The sequence below is a fragment of the Acanthochromis polyacanthus genome, chromosome 21 (genome assembly GCF_021347895.1).
Source record: "Acanthochromis polyacanthus isolate Apoly-LR-REF ecotype Palm Island chromosome 21, KAUST_Apoly_ChrSc, whole genome shotgun sequence".
Classification (NCBI taxonomy): domain Eukaryota; kingdom Metazoa; phylum Chordata; class Actinopteri; family Pomacentridae; genus Acanthochromis; species Acanthochromis polyacanthus.
Window position 1 is genome coordinate 23,748,414 of NC_067133.1, and position 23,764 is coordinate 23,772,177.

Below are 23,764 nucleotides of genomic sequence, written 5' to 3' on the forward strand. Positions count from 1 at the left end.
GCAACACAACTTTAACGAAACTAAGCCGACATGATGCTCTCTGTAGTGGACTACACACTGCAAACAATGCAGTAGATTTGTATGATTACTTGCATAGTCAATAAGTCTTTTCAAAGGACATTGAAAAATCTAACATAAGTTGCTGGTATTCCTATACATGACAGCTGTGTAATCATGTAGTAGAGTCAGTACCTGGATAAACTGGAATGGTCAGCGCGCTCTTACCCTACCCTCCTCCTCCCACAACCACCAGTTTGAATCTTTCCTCTTCTTCCACTCATTTTGAACTGGGATTGTCCTGTACAAACACTATCACACCAGCGGATAAAAAGCCAACCCGAAGTGCTGCTGAAATCCGCCTGGGAAACGTTCAAGTTAGCAAAAGAACACCAACACGGTGCCACTTCAAACTGAAACTTATTTTCTTCATCGACGTTTTCAGCGCACAACCACGGAGTTGAGCTCCACACGTGAAAAACCAAAGTCGTGCTAGGAGTTCCACTATTGGTCCGACCAACAATCATCTACTTCAAGAACGACGCCTTTTCGCTTCACTTGAGCTCAGAATCGCGGCGGTGTCGTTGCTGGCTCCTTTTCTCGTTTTGCTCTTTTCTCTTTGGCCTCCAGGCAGCTGCTTCTGCGGGCGAACTGCTTCCTCTTTTCTCTTTCCTTAAGAAAATGAAGCAGCTCGTCCACTATTGTCGAGGTGTGCTTCAGAACAGCTACACATCGACCCCAACTGCCCACCACTGCTGCTTGCTCCTCATTAAAGTCACTCTGACCATAATAAATCCTATTTCGTTGTCAGTTTCCTTATTTGGTCATTTGGACTAACTGTGACATCACGTCAGCCTCATATACGTCAGATCAACACTATTCCACACAATCTTGTAAACGGAGAGACTGTTGCCCTGTTGCCTCACATCAAGTGTTTATTTGGCACAAGACCAAATGTTTCACAACCCTCGGTTAATAAGTAAGCAAATTCTTCATAACGTCATCTTAAAGATATGTTATGTGAAACCCTGTGGCACCTATATTTCTGTGTGGAAAGAAGCTATCCTGCTTTGAAATCTGCGCCCCAAGACAACATTACATTAGGGGAAACAACGATTTATGACATCATGGTAACAGCAAATAAAAATGTTTCATATCCATACCGCTTAATCCTCATTAGGGTGTGGGGGAGGGGGAGTTGGAGTCTATCCCAGGTGACTTGGGGCAAGGTAGGGGACACCCTGGACAGGTCGCCAGTCTGTCCCTGGGCTACATATACAGACAAACAATCACACTCGCATTCACACCTATGGGGAGTTTAGAATAAATTAATCAATTACCTCAGCTTATTTTTAAATTGTGGGAGGAAGCGGAGTAACCCAGAGAAAGCCCACCCAATGCACAGGGAGAACATGCGAAAACTCCATGGAGAAAGATCCCGGGAAGGCCGAGACGCGACACACACACACACACACACACACACACACAGGATCTTCTACCTGCAAGGCATAAGTGCTAACTACCACACCACTGTGCAGCCCTCGTTTTCATATCCTTTTAAGGAATTATAGATTATTTATTACTGTAAAAATATGATTAAATATATCCAAAATGTATTTTTGGCTTATAACACTAGCCTAAATATATTGTGGGTAACAATGCGAATACAAAGTTCATGTAAATCGAAATAAATATGATAATAACAACTTATTAAGGATTTGTGTTTCCAACAGATACCAATCTGAAAATGATGCTGATATAAATGGAATGGAACAATAGCTTAACTTAATAAAACAACCCAGTTTTGTTCAATATATATTGTGGATAGCTTCGTATTGCTGCATAAATATGTGTGTGCAAAAATTTGTACTTATTAGTCATAATTGTCAAATCAGTACTTATTCAAGCTGCTGTAACTCTGTGGCCTATCACTTATAAAGAGGAAGGAACTATCCTTCACCTTCAGTATAATTCTAAAACAGCCTGCAGTATAATCCTAAAAGAACCTCTCACAAATGTTGCCTTCTTAATTAGATACTGAGAAATAAAACAATATGACAACAAAACACTGACGTAAACCTGTAGAATATAATTTTACATAACTGCTGCCCCCTAGTGAACAGTATCAGTCAACTAGTCAATTATGTGGCCCACAATGTGCTATTAGATCATCTAATTATGGTAAAACAAATTTAGGACCATGCACAAGATCAGCTAAAAAAAAATGTTTCAGAGCTGGATTTTGACATAAAATTATGAAAGAGTACTAACTATGAGATTCTAATTTTGCTGTTGTGGTACATATCCCTAAATACATTTTTCAATTACATTCTGAAATACTGGGGCTGCACAGTGACGTAGTTGTTAGGACTTTCGCCTTGCAGCAAGAAGATCCCTGGTTCACGTCCCGGCTTTCCGGGATTTTTCTGCATGGAGTTTACATGTTCTCCTGTGCATGGAGTGGGTTTTCTCCGGGCACTTCGGCTTCCTCCCACAGTCCAAACATATGTTGAGGTTAATTGATTACTCTAAATTGCCCGTAGGTGTGAAGGCGAGAGTGATTGTTTGTCTGTATATGTAGCCCCTGCAACAGAATGGTGACCTGTCCAGGGTGTCCCCTACCTTCGCCTGAGTCAGCTGGGATAGGCTCCAGCACCCCCGTGACCCTAGTGCGGATAAAGCGGTGTATAGAGAATGGATGAATGTATTCTGAAATACTGATTCACATGGATTTTACTGATGAGATAATTCAGCAGCTCTCTTTTCTGGGGTAATGAGACTAAAGACAATTAAAAGCTTGGTAGCTATGTTGAGAAGGTCTGCTCTAAACTGACTCCTGACAATAAGACAATAAATCATGGTTGAAATGTCATCTTTAATCATCAGTAAATACAATCCAAGCCACTGTGCCAAAGTCTTTTAAAATAATGGCACCTTGCAAATAGCAAGACAAGCTTACCATGGTCAATACCTACTTGTGTGGAGATTTCTTGTCAAGTACAGTTTAGATATTCAGCTCTGCAATAAATAAATAGAAGACACTGGTTCTTTCAGTACATATGTACATCACATGTGTGGTATGTTGTTGTTTTTTGCCAAACATGCACAGATATAGCCCCCTCGAAGCCGTATTGTGCACTCTTAGCACCTATATGGTAGTGCAGGCTGTCCCATCCTCACAGGGTGGACAAAAAGGCCTCCCAGTATCACTCTCTCCCCCCACCCAAGTAGCTTGTTCAAAGTGAAGCTGAACGGTGACAGTAGGCCCTGCTCCTTCACTTCAGCTCTGCTGCACTTGCTGTGGGAGGGACTCTGTTCCTTGTGGGTGTTTCCTGCCTGCCTGTATCTGCCTGTATGACTAAGTGTCTTTGCCTCAGGCTTCTTTTCTGTCTCCCTATTGTGGACAGTTTTTGATGTGGTAGTGCCTCTTGCTTGTTCACTGCTGCTTGGTGGGGAGAGAGGACACATTCCCAAAGGGGTCAAAGCAAGCGAGAGGCTTTTACGTTTCTCTAATAAAGAAGCAGTGCTTGATGGGAGTTGTAGTTTTGCAGGCTTTGGTACTGCTTTGATGGGCTCACAAGGGTTTGAAGCTGGAATCTCACATCGTGTCTGCACATGCTGCTGATTTTGACACCAGTCAGATCAAGAGTCTCAATTCTCTGTTGGTGGTTTCCGTTGGCATCTGAAAGTGACTGTTTCTGTTGTGTTTTGTCTTTGAGTTGTGCTGAATCCCCAGTGACACTGTCCACTTGATAATTGTAGTTCTGACTGCAATGAGTGTAGCTAACTCTGTCATTCATGGATGGCAGGTGATGTCCAGGCGATGGATGATGAAGCCACCACCAGAGGTTTCTGGCTCAGAGCCACCTTGGAAGTGCTGCAGCTGACCCAGGAAGTTTTGAAAGTTTGGTGAGATGGAGGGCCGACGCTCTTCACAAACCTGTTAAAGAGGACAGACATGACGTAGGTTAGGGGCTACTTACATTTTATAGCGCACACCAGACTGTGGTTGACTTCTACACTGATCTACAGCAACAATTACAGTAACTAAACAGTACGAAAAACAAGCAATAAAACATAAAGGATTAAAAGAAGAGTTAATGTAACAGAGTAAATAATGAGCATCATAGTAGGTGAGTCTATCTCAGGTTGGTACATGTTAAGGTAGAATGCACACATACAGTATTCATTGTATGTCCTTATGGGTCTGTTGAGTATGTTAGTAAAATGTCTGTATGTGGTATATATGGTAAAGTGTGGATTTACTGGGGAGGTGTAATTATGGCAGTATATATTTGATAGGTCAGTCTTAATTCCCCCCCAATATCAGCAATTAGTCTGTTGAAGAGTAGAGCTACAACAATACTGCTTGTAAAACTCAAAACACATGCTATAGGGTTACATTGCTTAGTTTTTTTGGAGTAAGGCCACTGGATAATTCATCAGCTGCTACTTTTATATATATTTTTGGTTTGTTTATTCTTTAGTGTGCTGTTGCAGAGCAATGGTTCAAAAAAACAGCTTAGTTAGTTTTGATAGTGTTCTGATGGATGCAGGTTGGTGTAGAATGTTATTTATTCCTTCAGGAAGCTGGGTTTTCTTCCCTGGCCTTCCCTTCCTCCTTAACAATTGAATTTTTTTTTGCTTTCTCTTTATTTAAGTTGTATGATTTGAGTTTTTCTTTTTTTTTTTTCTTTTTTTTAGATTTATGACTACATGTAAAATGTGCACATCTGAACCTGTGTATAAAATTCCCTCTTTGGTCATTGATTGAATATCTAAAGACTCATGACATGTTTTCAAGGTTACATTTTTTTTCTTTTTTTATTCATGAAAATAATACATCTGCCAACCACTTCTTATATGTAGCTCTGCACCCTGCCAACTGACAAGACTGATTCTTAGATTTGCTATGTATGAAACCCTGGAAATCTGAATCTGTGTTTTTGCAATCGGAATAAGATGCACAGCAGTTTCAAGGTGGAAATCATGTTGTTTACTTTTTATTTTCTTCACTGATTGTTGATAAAAATACCATACAGACATGTTAAAAAGGTAAAAGGGTTCCTGTTGGAATTGAGAGATTTTAAAAGGGAAGAGAAAAATATGAAGAAAGACAGTCAGTGAAAAATGTGCAATGAAAAAATTCAGACTGTGCCTATGAAACAAAAGCCATGCCTGATTAAAACTGACCATCATCTTTATCAGTGTAGTCTCCTTGTGCAGGAGGGCACAGTGCTCATGCAACCCCTGTAACTCTCCTGGAAGTTCTGTAATGAGAACAGGTCAAGCAGCATCCGCGATGGAATCGTAACTCTTAAACTGTGTCAAAACAGTAGCCCTTCAACATGATTTCATTTTGGGAAAAGAGTACAAAGTTCCAGTGAGCTAAATCTGGTGAGTAGTTAGGGATTGTGCTGCTGCAGCCAAAATAGTGTTGGGTAGTCACCACAGTTGACCAGGCGCACAACGCAGTTGCAGGATCCGTATTTGTCGCGCTCCAGTTCAGCTTGTTTGCACTCAGTGTTCTCCGTTATACAACTCAGAATGTTACAGTAGAAGTCTGTCTGATCCTGGAGGATCCACAACCAAAATTTTGTTACAAGTGATAATGGGTCACATGAAGGTCTGATCATGATCCCGTTTACTGACTGACAACAGAATTTGATGTTTGCTCTCTGCTCCACTTGGAGTTCCATGGTGAAACTGCAAATGTGCACCTTTCAGCCATCACAAAAACATCTGTTACATGTCTGCTTCTGATGTCACGCTGTAAAGTGATCTTCTGACGCACTCCGTGCATGTCCAGCATTAACAGTCTCAGATCTTTTGAGTGCAGTGTGTAAAATTTAACTTATACTGCAGTTCTGCCCATAAATGTAAATTCATTCAGTGTTAGAGATTGTTAAAGGCCATTTCTAATGGACCAGTGTAACACTGTGAAGGTAAAATAACTTCTGGTAATAACGCAAGGTGGTAGAGAGAAAAATGTTAGAACTGCTGTATCTCCATTTTTCTATGATAAGTGAAATCATGGCCAGTTATAAAGTATTTGACACTTTAGAAAATAAGCCAGTAGGTTTGGGGTTTTTTAGTATTTCTTGCATGATGCAATTAATTTTAATAGTGTACAACTGTGTCTGCTCAGGTCAAATTGCTGTATGAATGTGGTGAACACCCTCACCTGTATGCATGGTCTAGGTCCATTTCCAGGCTGTACATAATGTAGGCTACAGCTAGAGCCGGTGAGCGAGAGATTCCCGCCGCACAGTGCACCAACACTGAGGCTCCAGAAGACATGGCTGCATCTGAACACAAAAACACAGAGCAGCAGTTAGCAAAGCTGCAAAGTGAGAACAAATGTACAGGTTATTATGATCAATATCATTTTTTTTTAAAATATGACTGTTTGTTTTAGGAATATTTGCATAAGAGACTGGAGGAAATCAACAAGAAAAACAGCTTATGAAGTTAGTGGTTGCTTGTGCAGAGATATTGCAAGACGGAGAGGAAGTTAGAGTTCTGACGATGAAGTGCAGTGCCTGGGGGATCCAAGGCAGCAGGTTGTCCCACAGGGAATCATCATTGGGACGCGAAGGTATCTGAAGGAGGCAAAAAGGAGGGCTGGGGCTGCAGCGGCTCACACTGAGCACATAGGAGATACCCAGAGAGGCTAGCCTGTCCTTACCAAACACACACACACACACCACACACACACACACAACATTATTCTATGTTCCACTACATTTCAGAAGAAAATGTACTTTTAGTCCTCTACATTATATTGACATGTTCAACAACAAAAAAACAAAACAAAAAAACAGGCAATCAGTGTGACAGTTCCCCTGTACAGCCACAGTTTCCGGTCTTACCCTGTGGTTGTCTTTTTAGATTCCTATCACCAAAAACAGATACAAAATGAACTTCTTGGAAAAGGCAACCTGAGCACCATTTGTACCCACATCTTCAAAACGTTCACACACCATTTCATACTTATACTGAAACTCATTGTTTAAATAATATTTCTGTACTTTTACTGTGCTGTTTATCTGGTTTTATGTGTGTTTATGTGTAGAAGTGTGTAGAAGTCAACGCTAGATTTAGTGATGACTGATTGACTGATTAGTGAAGTTTAAATTTCTGTAATTTTCTGAACAGATCACCATGTTTTGCGCTGTGTGTATGTGCAGAGATCTTCCTCTTACCTGCGTAACGTCGCTCTCCGCTCCGAGGTAGAGCTGCGGCAGGATGACGGACAGCGGAGGACGATCCGCATCTCTCTCCCGGGACCAAACCATATCTGCAGCACAACACGCACCACATGTAATGGTGGAATTTTTTTGCAACTTCGACGGTCTAAAATTAAGTGTCAAAGTTGTTCATAATACCCTAAATATTAGTTTGCGCCATCAGGTGAGTGTCTGAGAGCTTTATCCGCGCAAATTTTGTAACCGTAACACAAATAATCCAGTTGGTAAAAAATCCAGCAAACCGTGAAAATAGACTGTTTTAATACCTGTTTTTTCTCGCAAAACCACGATTTACTACTTAATATTACCTACTTAATGCGTCCTTGTGTAATGTCCTCTCTTGCAGAGGTCTGCAGAAGCTTTCTGTCCTCTTCACATTAAACGACTGTCTTCTTCTGCTGCGTCCCCCGTTCTCATCATTTTCCTCTCTGAAACTGGCTTCTCAACGATGAGCTCATCCTCTTTCCAACAATAGATTCGAGGTGGATGATGTCATCTTCAGCCAATCAGCGCTTTCCAGGAGTGATAGACGCGCAGACGCATGTCCGCTGTATGAGCTCGCTCTGTTCTCAGCAGCAGAAATGGGGGAAGCAGGCAGGAAACACAGCCTAAGCACTACCTCAAAACACTTCAGTGCAAAAAAATATAGCGTAGTGCTTTTCAAGTATGAGAGAGCTTTGATTTTGCATATACGATGAGAACTCTGGCCACAATGTGACATAATAATGACTTAGTATTTCATAAGAAGAAGAGTCTGGCTATGATTTTGCAAAAAAAATAATGACTTAATATCTCATAATACTGACATGTTAGGTCATAAGTGACTAAATGATCTAAGTCAGTATTATTTAAGCCCCAATGATAAAATACTAAAAGCAGAATGTCATTATTTTGAGGCTTAGCAAACATCTAATAATTATGAGGTAGAAAGTCTTAAACACAGAAATATATTAATGAATTGTTTGAGAACTTAAGTCATAATTATACTGAAATCTTAAAGTGTAAGTCACAGAAGTAATAATTATTACATAGTATATCATGAAGTCCATCCATCCATTCTTGATACACCGCTTTATCCTCACTAGGGTCGCGGTGGTGTATAGAGAATGGATGGATACCATTCTGACGCAGTGAAAACTATTCATTCCAAATTTTAAAGATATATCATTGTCAGGAGCCATTCATCAGCCCCTGATTTGCCGACTAGATGATAACTGATAACCGAGTTGTCAGTTTACTGAACAGCATGCAGTATGACTAGCAGACAAAAGCTGTGGCTCTGATCGAACAAGATGGACTGCAGTCGGAGTACCAAGACTAAAGTAGGATAGAAACAAGAAGCCCTTTCAGGTTAATGGTTTGTGGATCATTTGTCCAGTGGGTCATGTCTGACTTAGGACAGTAAACTGCCACTAAAGGAAGATCTGTATTTTAGGTGTTGATTGTGGTTTTACAAGGGAAAGTTTGCAGTCAAAATGATTTAGACCCACCAGACTGCAATAATTGCAGCAAGCATCAGGTTTATATACAAAAATCCCACAGATTATTATTAAATACTCAATGAGATGATGCAATGCTCAACTTTTTAAAAGGTTCTATAGACAAGATTTTGAACATTAATATGGCAGCTTTAATATTTGGTAAGTGAAGACACAGTGAAGTAATGGCATCCTTGACAGAGACTAAAGTCACATTCCCCCTTGTATGTTGCAATTTGAGCTTCTCTATTCGACACATTGGTAGCCAGTCCTGATCTTGGACATGTTAGCATGTATGAGTCTCTCACTTCGAAACTAGTGGTCCCCCCGGCATATATACACAACTGTGATTTCCATACCTCACTGTAAAGCAAGAGTGCAGTCTGGACCTCTCAGCAGTGCCCCACAAGAATATCTCAGCTCAGTGTAATAAATCTTCTGCTTTTTCTCTGCATTCTTCTGCTTTGCCTGTACTTCAGTGTGTCCAGTTTGCTTTCGTACATACTGTTTGTGTCTGTTTTGTCTGCTGTGTCAGAGTCACAGTGAAAGATAGACAGAACCACAAAAAACAAGCTACCTGACGATAACATTGGTCCATGTGAAAACTTCTTAGACTTTCACTGTGTTATGCAAAGCTAATGTGGGCTAATGGTTGTGTTTTGCTGACTTGTGTCGCGTTTCTGATGTATGAAAGCACTTTTAAATCATAAACTTATGTTTTTTTTAAAAATGTTACCACTCTTAATTTGCACACAAAGCAAAACAAAAAGCATATAATATAATGGGACGGATCAATGCAGCTTTTGTTGTTCAGTGCTGAGTATTCCTATTTACAGTATATTGTCAGGTATCCCTTGAATGAAGTGATCTTACTTTTGCCTTAGTTTTGGTGGACTTTAATCTAAAAACACAGTGTGAAAAGATTTTTATCATTGATTATATCACATTTAAGCTACAGAGTACATTGAAGTAAAGAGTAAACTGAAGGATATATATCTAACAGTGTAAGGAGAAAGGTTGTCTAGCACCAACTGGGGCAGTGGGAAAATGTATTTGCCTCCAGTACTAAATCCACCAAACTACCAAAATGAACTGATGATTGGTTGCAGCTAGACTAGACACTCCTATTGATTAAACCTCTAAAAATGTATTACAGACTATTACAACATTTTAGTAATTTAAAGTTTTTGCCTTGAAAATAATCACGGGCTGACAGAGACCAATCACTGTAAATGCTACATTCTAAGAATCTCAGAATTACAGAGTGATGCTCTTAAATGATGGAGGCCATGTAGGCTACATCATAAAAAACAGGAGGCATCTAGTCAGATATATGGCATAGTTTTACTTTCACATTTTTCATTACAGAGTAAATCTTAATTCTAACACAGGTATTGGACAGGTTCTTAACACCGATACATGAGGCTGCATTAGCTAGTGGATACTGCATAGACACACACACAAACTCACGTACACACACTCACAGAATGACAAAAAGACTACATTTTTCACTATAAATTCAATGTCCTGTGATTGCTGTGCAGCCACAGAATGTACTGTGACTATGTATTAGAAATGTCTTTAGGCTTTTTTTCTTTTTTTTAACCTGCTTACAGCCACACTCACATTCACACACATGCATACCGAGTCCCCTGTAGTTGTCATGGACATCTGGGTGTCTTACATCCTGTCCTCTCCCACAATGTCAGTGCTTGTGTGTGACAGGAAGCCCAGATAGAGTTATAAAGTTGTGGATGAATGACTAAGCATTCTGAATTTGTTCAACATCTGTATTCTCTAAACATTTACAGCTGTGGTTGAGTACACACCTGAAATATCAGCATTACTGATAATAATGCTGGGCTGAAGAAGCAGGGATATGAATGTGTGGAAAGACTCATTTTGTTCCAGGTGGGTGCTGGATTTAGCTGCTGCAGTGGCCTTTGTACTGCCTGAGTACAAAACTGTTATATCCTTTTAGGTGGCTATATGGTGTATGTATTTTGCTCTATTCTAATCATAGCTAAAGCTGTGCACTTATTTAGAACTTCAACAGGTCTCTATACATACACTGGTGCAGCAACCTAAACCAGTACCAGCATCTTGTAGAACCATGATGTCTCTAAAATGTATTCATCCCTGTTCATGTCTCAACCACAGGCCCAGATGCTTCCCACTGAAAAGCTTAGGCAAGTAGCTGTGCACTGCTCAGCACAGGAGTCAAAATCTTCTGTCTTATAAAACTAAAGCATGCTACTTGAGGATTTTAAATAAAGCATAACTATCACCTCTGTAAGCCTGGTCTTAGAGAAGCAACATTTGAAAACTTTGCTTGGACAAACCACACATTATCAGATTTGTGTTTTATCTTAAGTGTTCCCAAAACAATGTGCCAGTTAGATAAGGTTAAAGACCACAATGATGAAAATTATGTGCACACCTTATAAACTTCTCTACTTCCAATAAAGACCTGCTCACAAATGTCCCCTAACCTTTTCAATGACAAGCATCTAGAACTATGTTCCAGGTCGTGGATGAGACTGACTCTGATGGGTCTTAAAGATAGTTTTGACACTGCAGGTCTCATCCCTGTACCCCTCTTCCACATAATACCTTCTCTGTGCCATCCTTCTACTTGGGCAGCCTGGATTAAATAATCAACAGCACTCTAAAAAAAAAAAAAAAAAAAAGTACGATGGGAATGTCTCAGAAAGCAATAAAGTCATTCACTGGCACATATTTACATACACATCAATAACAAACAAGTGCAATACTTCATTGAAACAAACGGCTACTCATTATAGGGTTTTATGAGAGGAATGAGGCCATTTAGTGGAAAAGTAAGGGAGCTCACACTGGAGGGTCACAGAGAAGATCCAGTATCATAAGAGCATTTTTAGTGGGAATGCTTGATAAACCCCCAGGTCTCATTTCATTGGTAGGAATTATGGGGGTCATATAATAGCTTGTGTTATTTTGGTTGGTGGGGTATGTGCACAACTAACAGCTTCTCCCATTTGACTTCAAGGAATGTTCTACAAATTAAATCTCTCTCTCACACACATACAGAAATTCAAAGCATCAGTACTACAGAGCAATCAGGATGGAGTAGAATGAGACCCCAGCACAACCATGGGACACAAATGCAGGCACACAGGCACAAACACACACTCACACTCCTGGCCATACACACACCAGCTACACAGGTAAACCAACAAAAACAAGAATGAAGCATCATGTTAATAAACAAGTAGAAGATGAACTGGAATCAGAATCTGGGACAAGAATAATGACAATAATATTGCTGCTGCTGCTGCTAGCAGCGGCTGCTTTTTCCCTTATGTAGGTTACACCTTTTTTACTCAAAGACTCTCTGTTGGAGGGAGGAGGAGAGGTGTGGCAGGAGGATTGGAAGGAGAGGTCGCTGGTGGGGATGGTGGGAGTACTGGTCATGGTAGAGATCTGGACTCTAGAACTGTTCGGCCAGCAGCTCACAGAGACGCCTGGACACAGAGTCTTTGCTGCAGCGCAGAGTCAGACGATACATCTACACACAGACACACAGAGTGAAGAGACCCAATATTTCGTCTGGGACAAAAAATAAGAAGTGATCATAAAACTGCTATGGCATGCCCACACTTGAGGATTTCTTAGTTTTTAATTATGCATTGTTCATCCCAACAAAAATCGGGGTTACTTGTATAATTTTGAAAAGCAAATTTAAGAAATAAGTACCAAAAGGTAAGCTGTCTAAGTAAGGCCTGTGTGCCTGAACTAAAAACACAAAACATACAATAATTTCCTCTGTGGGATAGCAGCATAAGGAAACTGCTGCGTTCCTGCATAGAGATACAAATTTCGGAAACAAGATCAGCAGTAGTACTACAGAACTCCAGATCAATGGCATTTTTATCCTGAAGGGTGAAAACACAAAAAACATCTCTCACTGGTTAGTTGGAAGAGTTTTGATTAACTTGAAATTAATGAGGAAAGTACAAGCTACTATATCTGCTGTACTGCAATATTTACTGAATAGTTTACTTTTCAGTGAGCATATTTCTTGTACCTGTGCCTGTGCATTTGGCTCCAGTCTTAACAGACAGCCAACCTGCTGGCCCTTGGTCTGGATCACTCCAGCACACACGTAGTTCTCTGGGTTTGGATCAACATTGTCCAGCAGGGCCGTTCCTAATCCCAGCAGCTACATACAAACATATCACCGCACATGAATCACAAAGAATAAAGGAGGAAAAAATGAGATTTCAGACATTAACAAAATATATCTGTCATCTTGGCTATATTACATTTTTAGTTTATATCTTATTATTTTTTCCATTTAGGTACATTTTATGTGCTGCACCAAAAAAATCTGACTACTGCAAGTTACAAGAGTTGACTGGACTAAGGATGTTAATATAGATTTTCATACAATTTTTTAAAAAAATACACAGAAGTATCTAACATAATGTGAAAACAAAGCCAAGCAGTTCACCAACATACAAATGCCTGGTTGTAAGTGTTAGATACTGTACATATAGAGGTAGAGCCTTTACTGTGTATGCAGATTTCTTTTGCCATTGTTTTTTTTTTTAAATCCCACAAAAGGAAATTTAGCCTTTTCGCATATCCCAGTTTGTTAAGTGCCCAAAGCCTTAACCACTAAGCCAGTAAGAAGTTACTGAAATAACACAGAAGAATGAGCAATTACACATGGTTATACCTTTGCCTTAAGTACTTCAGTGTCCATGCTGTGGTTGGCCTTGAATATCTTTTGTGCTTCTTGCTGGGGCCTGAGGAGAGACAAACAGGAGCTTTAAAGAAATCCTGATGGAGTTTTCCACAGTTGAGTCGCACAAAAACCATGGCACAAACAGCAGAGGCACTTTGGCATCGCGCAGGTGTTTTGCCTCTACAGTACACAGCAAGGGAAAGTCAGTCACCGTGATGATGTGTTGTTGTGCCAGTCACAAACCACAGTAAAAGTTGGTCTTGTCCTATCTCAGCACACCACAGCTGCTCTCTCAGCAAAGTGATAAAAATTATTTTTGATTTAGAAGAGCAGCAAAACTAACAAAAATTGGCTTTTCTTTCCTTTCTCTTTTTCTTACTCTTGGATGTAGGGGTAGGGTGCGGGGTATGCAGTAGTTTTTGTTTAGGTGTTTTATCCTCAACTAACTCCTCAACTTAAAACCACCAAGATTCAGAAAGCAACAAAATTACTGAGAGCTGAAACAAAGCGACTTGAGAAAGTAGAACACTCTCTCTAGTCACTGGCACAACCACATATCTGCAGACACAGGGTGGAGACCATCATTTGTTGGCTGTGGTCAGCCCTGCGTCCAAGCAGAAGCACAACAGTTGTGGCTCCCATTGTGACGTTGTGGTGGAAACGCACGTCATTATGGTGTAGCATGGCATGGTGCAGTTGAAGCAGGCTGTTACGACTGCAGCCATATGTGTATAGTATTTTTTCTGTTCTGTATGTGCTTCCTTTCCATATATCTATGAAATATTCAAATAGGGCTACGCCATACCACCTACGGGACTGAATGCCGGGGTGTTGGGTCAATGTGGGATTGGTCGAACTACCAGCAAAAACCGGTGCATAAGGTGGAGGGATGATGTTGCGTCGAGGTCAGAGGGGTATGGCATCCTTCACCTGAATCCCAACTAGCACACACAACTCAAGCACAGCGTGTGCTCATTATAGTCAAGTCTGACAGTGTGGTAATGTATGGTAGGAGTGAATTGCCACTTTTGTTTAACCATGTTTTTCCTAAGGTGAAACTCTGTGTTTATTTTTCCAATTTATTTTGTTGGGTAAGTCGTCTTATGAAGAATAGTGTAGGTCTTGTTTGCCATTTTGGCCTTGGGCTCACTGTGAAGTTAATTTATATACACTGCTGAAAAAAATTAAAGGAACACTTTGAAACCATATCGTATTTCAAATGTGGAGAAAAAAACTAACTGGATTTTAGTATTGATATGGACTGGATAATGTGTTAGGAATGAAAAGTGCCACATTGTTTGATGGAAATGAAAATTATCAACCCCCAGGAGGGCTAAATTCAAGACACCCCAAAATCAAAGTGAAAACCTGATGTGGCAGGCTGGTCCATCTTGCTGAAATTCCTTGGCATTAACTTAAAATGGTATTCAGTAGTTTGTATGGCCTCCATGTGCTTGTATGCATGACTGACGATGCCGGGACAAGCTCTGAATGAGACGAGAGATGGTGTCCTGGGGTATCTCCTCCCAGAACTGGACCAGGGCATCGCTGAGCTCCTGGACAGTCTGAGGAGCAACCTGATGGTGTCGGATGGAACAAAACATAATGTTCCAAAGGTGTTCTATTGGATTCAGGTCAGGTGAGCATGGGGGCCAGCTACTGGTATCAGTTTCTTCATCCTCCAGGAACTGCATGAGTTCTCTTACCACATAAGACTGGGCATTGTCGTGCACCAGAAGGAATCCAGGACCACTGCACCAATGTAGGGTCTGACAAAGGAAATGTAGGGTCTGACAAATCCTGTTGGTCAAAGGATTTCATCCTGATACCTAAAGGCAGTCAGAATGCCATTGTCCAGCCTGTAGAGGTCTGTGCGTCCCTCCATGGACATGCCTCCCCACACCATCACTGACCCACCACCAAACCGGTCATGCTGAACAATGTTACAGGCAGCATAATGTTCTCCACGGCTTCTCCAGACCCTTTCATGCCTGTCACATGCACTCAGCGTGAACCTGCTCTCATCTGTGAAAAGCACAGGGCACCAGTGGTGGACTTACAAATTCCTGTGTTCTGTGGCAAATGCCAGCCGAGCTCCACGGTGCCAGTCAGCGAGCACAGCGGGCACTAGAGGACACTGGGCCCTCAGACCACTCTCATTAAATCTCTTTCTGATTGTTTGATCAGAGACATTCACACCAGTGGTCTGCTGGAGCTCATTTTGTAGAGCTATTGCAGTGCTCATCCTGTTCCTCCTTGCACAAAGGAGCAGATACCTGTCCTGCTGATGGGTTGAGGACCTTCGACAGCCCTGTCAAGCTCTCCCAGACTAACTGCCTGTCTCCTGGAATCTCCTCCATGCGCTTGAGAATGTGCTGGGAGACACAGCAAACCTTCTGGCAATGGCACACACTGATGTGCCATCCTGGAGGAGTTGGACTGTCTGTGGAACCTCTGTAGGGTCCAGGTATCTCCTCATGCAACCAGAAGTGACTCTGACCCTAGCCAAATGCAAAACTAGTGAAAAACAGTCAGAAAACATTAGGAAGGAAAAAATGTCAGTGGCCTTCACCTGTAAACTCATTCCTGTTTTGGGGGTTGTCTCATTGTTACCCCTCTAGTGCATCTGTTGTTAATTTTATGAACACCAAAGCAACTGAAACTGACTGAAAACCACCTCTGTTACTTACTTGGTCAGATCAGTATCCCACATGTTTGACTGACTTGAGGCAATACTTAGATTAAAAAGTGTTCCTTTAATTTTTTTGAGCAGTGTATTATCACTCCTTTACTTTTCAACCACATCGCTTTTATTTTAAATAAATGAATCATTCCCTGAGAAATTATCTTTTGTGGCTGCTTGGTACATATGAAGGATGGAGCTTCATGTTGCATTTCAGCAACCCCTAGGCTGGGTGTAACAGGCTAACTTGGTGGAAAAACCCTACAAATGCACTGGCAAAACACTGAGACCAACACACACTTACTGGCTAAGTTGTTTCCAGCGCTGGAAGAAGTCATGTGAGGACATCTCAGTTGGCTGGAAGAACTTGTTGATGGTCACAGGCAGTTTGAGGGTCAAATTCTGCAGAGCTCCTCCGTATCTGGTCGTAATAAAAACGGAGACAAACAGTAGGTCAGAATGTTTTTAGCTGTAGCTCCACTCGGACAAGACATATTTCTCTTGTGAACAGTACTTACTGTTTTTGGTTGACATATTTCAGCCTTGTTGAAATTAACACCTCATTATTTTTGTGTGTCTGAGTTATTGCGAATGTAGGGTTGTGTATTCCATTTTCAACATAAATTCTTGTTCATCAATTCCAGTATGCATTCCACTTTAGGTCTGCTCAATCTTGGTGCAGCATTTGATGTTGATGACCCTGATGTTAATGGCCTGGAGTGTAAAGTTGGTCTACTAGTATGTAATAAATTTCCTATCATAATTCAAGAGCATTTTAAATTGATTTGAGGGCAGCATTTATCGATTTCATTCTCAGATTTCGTGATATTGTCTCTCAGAACTCTGCTCTCGCGCTCAAATTTGCTCTGCGCGTGCTCAAACTGTGTCCTCGCACTCGGTTACGATGCTGCTCGTGCAGATTTCCTGCGCTCAAACTCAAACTCTTCCTCTTGCTCTCATGGAACTTCTGCTCACGGATCTCTGCTCTGCTCTCGGATTTTTTGTGCATCAACGCTGTCAACCAATAGAAGGCCGGCGAGCTTTGACCAATCACATTATCCCTGTTTGTATACGGGTGCATTCGCTGTTTTTCTGGGTGCATTCACTGTTTTTCTGTGGAGCGTCGCATACGGGCAGGCACTCTTTCAACAGGTTTTATCCACTCACTACCTCCGGGGCTGTAATAAATGTGATTTCTTTGATTTTTTTACCACTGTTGGAATAAAATATCATTCAATTCATACAACAGTGTCCGAGCTTCTCATTAAAATGGCTATATTGTATAATAATAGCGGCATCGAACACTGCTCTTTGAGGTGTGCTGGTGGAGAAAGGGTTAGGGTAACCCTAACCCTTTTTTGACATCTACAAAAAAGAGAGACTTGTTCATGTCTAAGTGAAAACATACCTATAATGTAAAGTCAGCTAATAAAAAAATACAACAAATGTAAAATAAGTGATTGCATACGTATTCACTACCTTCAAATTGACTCACCTAATGGAACACATGTGCAACTAATTGGTGCTAAAAATCACTAAATTTCTAAAATGAAGATCACATGAGTGAAGTTAATGTATCTTAAGAGATTGTAGTAGAACGACATCTGTATCTAGAATGTCTGGTCACCAATAGAACAGTACAGTTGATTTTTTGGCCGCCAGAGACACTTTGTTTGGTGGACACCAAACACTGCACACCATTGCAATCAAACCATCTACACAGTGTAGTATGGCGGTGGCAGCCTCATGATGTGGGGGTGCTTTTCGCCAAGAAGTCCTTAAGGGCTTGTAAAGATAGAGGGTAAAATAAAAGCAGTAAAGTATAAGGAAAAGATTAATGACAACCAGATAAAATCTGCAAGGCCACTGTGACATGAGAGAAGACTTGTCCTGCAAAAACAATTACCTGAAGCATACAGCTAAAACTACACAGAAATTAAGACAACAAGATGATTGCTCTGTATAGTAAACATGTCAGAGCCCAGCTTCAATCCAATGGAGATATTGTGACTGGACTTGAAAAAGAGCTGCTTACTCATGATTCTCATATAACCGGACAGAGCTTGAGTAGTTTTACAAAGAAGAATGATGGTAAAACTGCATTATCCAGATATGCAAGACTGACAAATATTCACACAGGCTCAATGCTGTATGTACTACGACTAAATACTGATTTGAAGGAAATTACACTTTGTGCAAAAAAAAATCCAAATTAATATTGACCATAATTTCATGTTAAAAGCATTGAAAGGGGAAGACTTCCGAGGAGGGTGAAGCCTTTTGTACTAGCACTGGTTACTCGTGAAATACAGTTTATAATTGTAGTATTTGTTTTTACTAGCTCCACAGCACATTATTAACATATTAACTATGTTTTCTGCCAGTGCGTCATTTAGTGCATCCTCACAAATACTCCTCTCAGTCCCATTCACACTTTAAATGCAAAGACAACCACATTTTTGCGGTTACTGCACCCAAGCTTCTTCTCCAAATGAAATATTGTCCTACAATTGTCAATTTCAAATCAAAAACATACAGTTTCCCCATTCCCATTGCTTCTAATTCTTCCTGAGGCTGCCTGAGAAATGTACACTCTTTCTTGATAGCTGGCCTATTTTTATTTATTTTTTTGCCTTTCTTTCTCCTTTCTTTTTTTCAAAAAAAAAAATCTAGGCTTTGGATTTGTTGGGTTTTCGCTGTATAATTTTGCCAGGTTTTAACCATAATTTGGTAGAGTATAAAATATTGTAGGTACTTAACCTTAATTCTTAAAATCCAAATTTTACTATATGTATGCTATATAAACAATGGTGACATGACTTACAATAGTTTATTAATATAGGTCTGTGCAGAGTGTAAATAACCTGTGATAATGGAAAATGTAGGAGAACTTTATCCTTAAACATCCAACACTCCATATCTCACTTGCTAGAGCTTCACTTCTCACCTTTACAACATGGGTTGGGTGTGACACCTTACCTAAATTTTATGTTGAGGAGTGGGGCATCAGAGAAGTCAGTCAGACACTCGATGTTGAGGACCTGTTGGATCTGGGCCCCGCCCTCTACCAGTGGTTCCACTTGTTTGGTCTGAACATTGAGCTGTAGCCAGTTGTCAAGGACCATCAAGAAACTGCGCTGGCTGACTTGCAACCAGATGTGTGTGGTGCATGCACTGACTCAGTGTAACCCTATGTTTTGCAACTAATGCAGTATAGGATTAAAGTATGAGATCTCCATTAATAAATAAAAAATGAACATATGTAGTGACACCTATAGGCGGTTAAATTACAATAAGCACACATCTATTGTGTATTCTAATTCCATCCTAACTTTTATACTATACGTCTGTCAAGTCTATTTTTTCTTGTACAGTGAGTTCTCTTCAGTAACAATCTAAAGATCAGATTCATCAAACCTCATTAGGGAAGTTACAAGTCAGCAGAACAAATGAAGTGCCACATAAAACTTATACAAGTTTCTTTTTGGTAGGACTTAGGTTCAGTCCACATGTACATAAGTACTTTTTAAATGAATCTTTTTTCAATGGGCTTTGGCCTTTCTGAAGACTAGAAAAAGAGCAAAGGGAGGGTTCAGTAAGTCTAGTTACCTCTCAGACCACCTGAATTCCAATATGCTAAAAGGTTATCATGGAATTTTTGTCTAATGATGCTAAGAAATAGTGCCCACTCCAGCTTTAGCAGGTAATCAAAATGAAATTTACCTCACGTACAGTCCAGTCAGTACTGTAGGTATTTGGACTGTGAAGCAATTTTTGTTAGCTTGCGTCTGCACATTAAATAAACAGTTACAATGTGAGGGAAGTGTAGACCGTCAGCTTTATTGCAAGGGGTTTAACAAAAATATTGCATTAACCATTAAGCAATTAGGGACATTTGCTGCTGAAACTATAATCTCCCACAGTGTTGATCTCAAATTTTCCAAATAGAGAATTTTGACACAGGAGGAATCATGGCTAGAAGATAAAATTTTGCATGTGGACTGTGCCACTTGGAGTAAGATTGATTTGGTTGCAGATGTGTTTATGAACATCTGAAAATTTCAAGTCTCTTGCACGAATGATTTCTAACCAAGCCTATGCACTTTAAGGACTTGTAACATATTCATAGTATAAAGGTAAAAATTTGCATGGCTTCATTAAATGTATAAAAAGATTAGCTGATTCTGAGGGTGTTAGGTGGGAGGCAGGCACCAATTGATTCATTATGTAAATGTATGTCCCAGGGAAAAACAACCACAAACAAGCAGTAACTGAAGGAACCTGCATTAAAAGTATGTAAAAAAAAAAAAACATCTCAAGAGAAGAAAGTCAGCATTTTGAGACATACATTGGTCCCTGTCTTCAAGCCCTTTTATTCATAATTATGAAAGTCTGTTCAGTTACTCTTGTGCCTGTGAAATTGTGAAGGACCATGTTTAAAAAAAACAAAACAAACATCAGTAGTTACTACAGTTTAAGCTGGGATAGGCAGTATTTTTTGGCATAATTAAGCAACAATTCCATAAACTTTCAGCATATAGCAATTTAAGTGGTCTGAAAGGATATTTGACTTTTGCACATCCTACTTGACCTTTATCAGTTTCAGGAAACTTAGCCTATGACCATGTAGATCAGATGACATAGTATAAAAACAATGAAGTCTGCAGTCAGAGTAAGGTATGGTGATGCACTAGAATAAATTTACCTTCAATGTAGTTGGAACTACATGTGATTTTTTTTTCTTTTATTGCCTTGTTAGACTTCCGTCTACTGCATCTTTATTTCAGTTGTTCTCATAACCCTTGAATTAAAGCTAGAAGTCTATATTTCAATCATATCTCGATTGGCTAACCACAGTTTTAACTCTGCGTGGTTGGCCACAGGTAAAACTGGAAAAGTTAGGTCACTGTTCAAATTCTGATGGTCCTGACTGTATACTTTGAGTTAAACTCACTCATGGATGGCATCAGAGACTAAAACGTTTTGAAATAAATGCACAGCCACTTCTCCAAGTCACTCTACAGTCAAAGGTTTCATCTGATAAATTTGATAGTTAAACAAGGACAAGCTGCCGAAGTTGAGACTTCTACATTTTCATGCTTAAATTATAATGACAGATGGGTGAAGATTTTGAAACTTTAATCGATTTGAAATGGTTGTACATACTGTCTCCCAAAAATTTGATTTCAAGCTTTGATAGTTTCTAAATATACCTAAACATAACTGCACAGAAAGGATATGAGACTGCAGCTCCCCAGGACAGCTGACTGAGGTGGTGAAGCTGGCAAACTGCACTGATGTCTTGTTACCGTAGAATAAGTACATTCTCCCTGAAAGCAACACATAGATGTTAAATGTTTGCCTCATTTATGAACATGGCCCGTTTATGGAATACATAGCAAGAGTATCAATGACACCAGGCCAAGTCAATACATCACACCGACTAAGAAGCAAAATGAGACACTTTACAATGCTAGTGGCTATGCTCCACTTGTCATGACAGTTTGTTATGGGGCAGCAGTAATGTGAAACTGGATAACCAGAGTCCAGGAGTGATGAGATGTGGCGTGGAATCTCTAACCTCACTCACTTGGCAATATTAAAAATCACACTAGACCAAGGTCATTAAAAAAAAAAAGGTTGCAACAAATAAAGCTCGAGTGCGTCTTGCTAAAACCCACTCGACACCCTCTTGCTAAAAATCTGAACACCTTGGCCATTTGGAGACAAATCATGCCAAGCACTGTCGTGGTAACCCAATTAAGCTGCATGAACTTTTCTGTGAAGAAGACTCACCCAGATTCTGGCGATACTCTGACTTGATGCCAATCTGAAGCAGCTGATTCTCAAACAGAACCCCATTGTTCTTGCACACAAACCTGTAGAATGAAGGTATTTAAATGGTTAGTAAAAACTTTGACTTCTTTTTGACATTTGCAGCTCTAAATAGCATTGTTCTCAATACAAGTGAAAGTTCAAATTACGCAACCAATAACATACATATTATTCTTTTATTTAACTAGTGGTCCAGTTATGTCATTACTATAGATGTTCTGAACAATCAGGTGGGAATACTGGATGAATGATTGGATGATGTTTACATCAATATCACTAATTTAGGCTGAGTGTCCACATAGCTTTTTTCGTAAGCACCTATGTCTTTTTTCAATTGCTCCTAATGAGGAGAATGTATTTCCAGAGAAAAAAGTGCAACACCCAGTAACACTTGACTTTTTTTCTATGGTCACCTCAAGCACAGTTGAAAATTTGAATTTTTCAGAAAGACTCAGGGTCATCATTGTCACTCCTGTTCAGGCAACCAGTCATGAACAAGACTCAACAACCTGATAGTTTCGTTTTGGCATGTCTGTCTATCCTTATGCTCTATGCTAGTCTATCATATAAATGTAGTAAGATATTCTGGTGATCATACCATAGAAACAAATGGTGGAGCAATTTTTTGATGAATTGCCTAGCTAAAGCACTCTGCAGCGCCCTGCAAAGCACTTATACTGTCAGAGAAAAATTGCTACACACGTGGACAAAATTGTTGGTACCCCTCAGTTAAAGAAGGAAAAACCCACAATTCTCACTGAAATCACTTGAAACTCACAAAAGTAACAATAAATAAAAATTTATTGAAAATTAAATAATCAAAATCAGCTGTCACTTTTGAATTGTTGATTAACATAATTATTTAAAAAACAAACTAATGAAATAGGGCTGGACAAAAATGATGGTACCCATAACTTAATATTTTGTTGCACAACCTTTTGAGGCAATCACTGCAATTAAACGATTTCTGTATTTGTCAATGAGCGTTCTGCAGCTGTCAACAGGTATTTTGGCCCACTCCTCATGAGCAAACAGCTCCAGTTGTCTCAGGTTTGATGGGTGTCTTCTCCAAATGGCATGTTTCAGCTCCTTCCACATATGTTCAATGGGATTCAGATCTGGGCTCATAGAAGGCCACTTTAGAATAGTCCAACGCTTTTCTCTCAGCCATTCTTGGGTGTTTTTGGCTGTGTGTTTTGGATCGTTGTCCTGTTGGAAGACCCATGACCTGCGACTGAGACCAAGCTTTCTGACACTAGGCAGCACATTTCTCTCCAGAATGCCTTGATAGTCTTCAGATTTCATCGTACCTTGCACACTTTCAAGACACCCTGTGCCAGATGCAGCAAAGCAGCCCCAAAACATTACTGAGCCTCCTCCATGTTTCACCGTAGGGACAGTGTTCTTTTCTTCGTATGCTTGGTTTTTGAGTCTATGAACATAGAGTTGATGTGCCTTACCAAAAAGCTCCAGTTTGGTCTCATCTGTCCAAAGGACATTCTCCCAGAAGCTTTGTGGCTTGTCAACATGCATTTTTGCAAATTCCAGTCTCGCTTTTTTATGAGTTTTTTTCAGCAGTGGTGTCCTCCTTGGTCGTCTCCCATGAAGTCCACTTTGGCTCAAACAACGACGAATGGTGCGATCTGACACTGATGTACCTTGGCCTTGGAGTTCACCTTTAATTTCTTTGGAGGTTGCTCTGGGCTCTTTGGATACAATTCCAACGATCCGTCTCTTGAATTTGTCATCAATTTTCCTCTTACGGCCACGTCCAGGGAGGTTGGCTACTGTC

At 40.2% G+C, this 23,764-nt stretch overlaps 2 protein-coding genes across 4 annotated transcripts in view; both read right to left on the reverse strand.

Annotated features, from left to right (window-relative positions):
- Window positions 1–5,090: 5,090 nt before the first annotated feature.
- On the reverse strand, window positions 5,091–7,594 carry si:ch211-195b15.8 (dual specificity protein phosphatase 8). Its single transcript, XM_051941321.1, has 5 exons — window positions 7,556–7,594; window positions 7,203–7,297; window positions 6,524–6,680; window positions 6,182–6,305; window positions 5,091–5,267 (listed from the first exon to the last, which is right to left on the reverse strand). The coding sequence occupies exons 2-5, from the start codon at window positions 7,293–7,295 to the stop codon at window positions 5,237–5,239; spliced, it is 405 nt and encodes a 134-aa protein (XP_051797281.1). The 5' UTR covers window positions 7,296–7,297; window positions 7,556–7,594; the 3' UTR covers window positions 5,091–5,236.
- A 2,456-nt stretch (window positions 7,595–10,050) lies between these two features.
- Window positions 10,051–23,764, reverse strand: part of ap2a1 (adaptor related protein complex 2 subunit alpha 1) — a 46,591-nt gene continuing 32,877 nt past the window's right edge. Inside the window, exons 14-20 of one of the 3 annotated variants that reach the window (XM_051941292.1) lie at window positions 21,934–22,016; window positions 21,367–21,467; window positions 19,117–19,238; window positions 16,442–16,558; window positions 13,446–13,515; window positions 12,792–12,926; window positions 10,051–12,272 (exon numbers count right to left, since the gene is read on the reverse strand). In XM_051941292.1, the coding sequence (XP_051797252.1) occupies window positions 12,195–12,272; window positions 12,792–12,926; window positions 13,446–13,515; window positions 16,442–16,558; window positions 19,117–19,238; window positions 21,367–21,467; window positions 21,934–22,016 (706 nt within the window). In that variant the 3' untranslated portion in view covers window positions 10,051–12,194. Of the gene's footprint in view, window positions 12,273–12,791; window positions 12,927–13,445; window positions 13,516–16,441; window positions 16,559–19,116; window positions 19,241–21,222; window positions 21,468–21,933; window positions 22,017–23,764 lie in introns of those variants that run through there. The other 2 variants (XM_022218289.2, XM_051941291.1) reach the window with 2 other exon arrangements.

What these genes read in the sequence shown, in the direction of transcription:
- si:ch211-195b15.8 (XM_051941321.1), bottom strand. Translation starts at nt 7,295, where the DNA reads ATGGTTTGGTCCCGGGAGAGAGATGCGGATCGTCCTCCGCTGTCCGTC. An exon ending in CCAGGCACTGCACTTCATCG is followed by an intron (nt 6,306 to 6,523) that starts TCAGAACTCTAA and finishes TTTTGTGTTCAG; the next exon opens with ATGCAGCCATGTCTTCTGGA. An exon ending in GACCTAGACCATGCATACAG is followed by an intron (nt 5,268 to 6,181) that starts GTGAGGGTGTTC and finishes TTCTCATTACAG; the next exon opens with AACTTCCAGGAGAGTTACAG.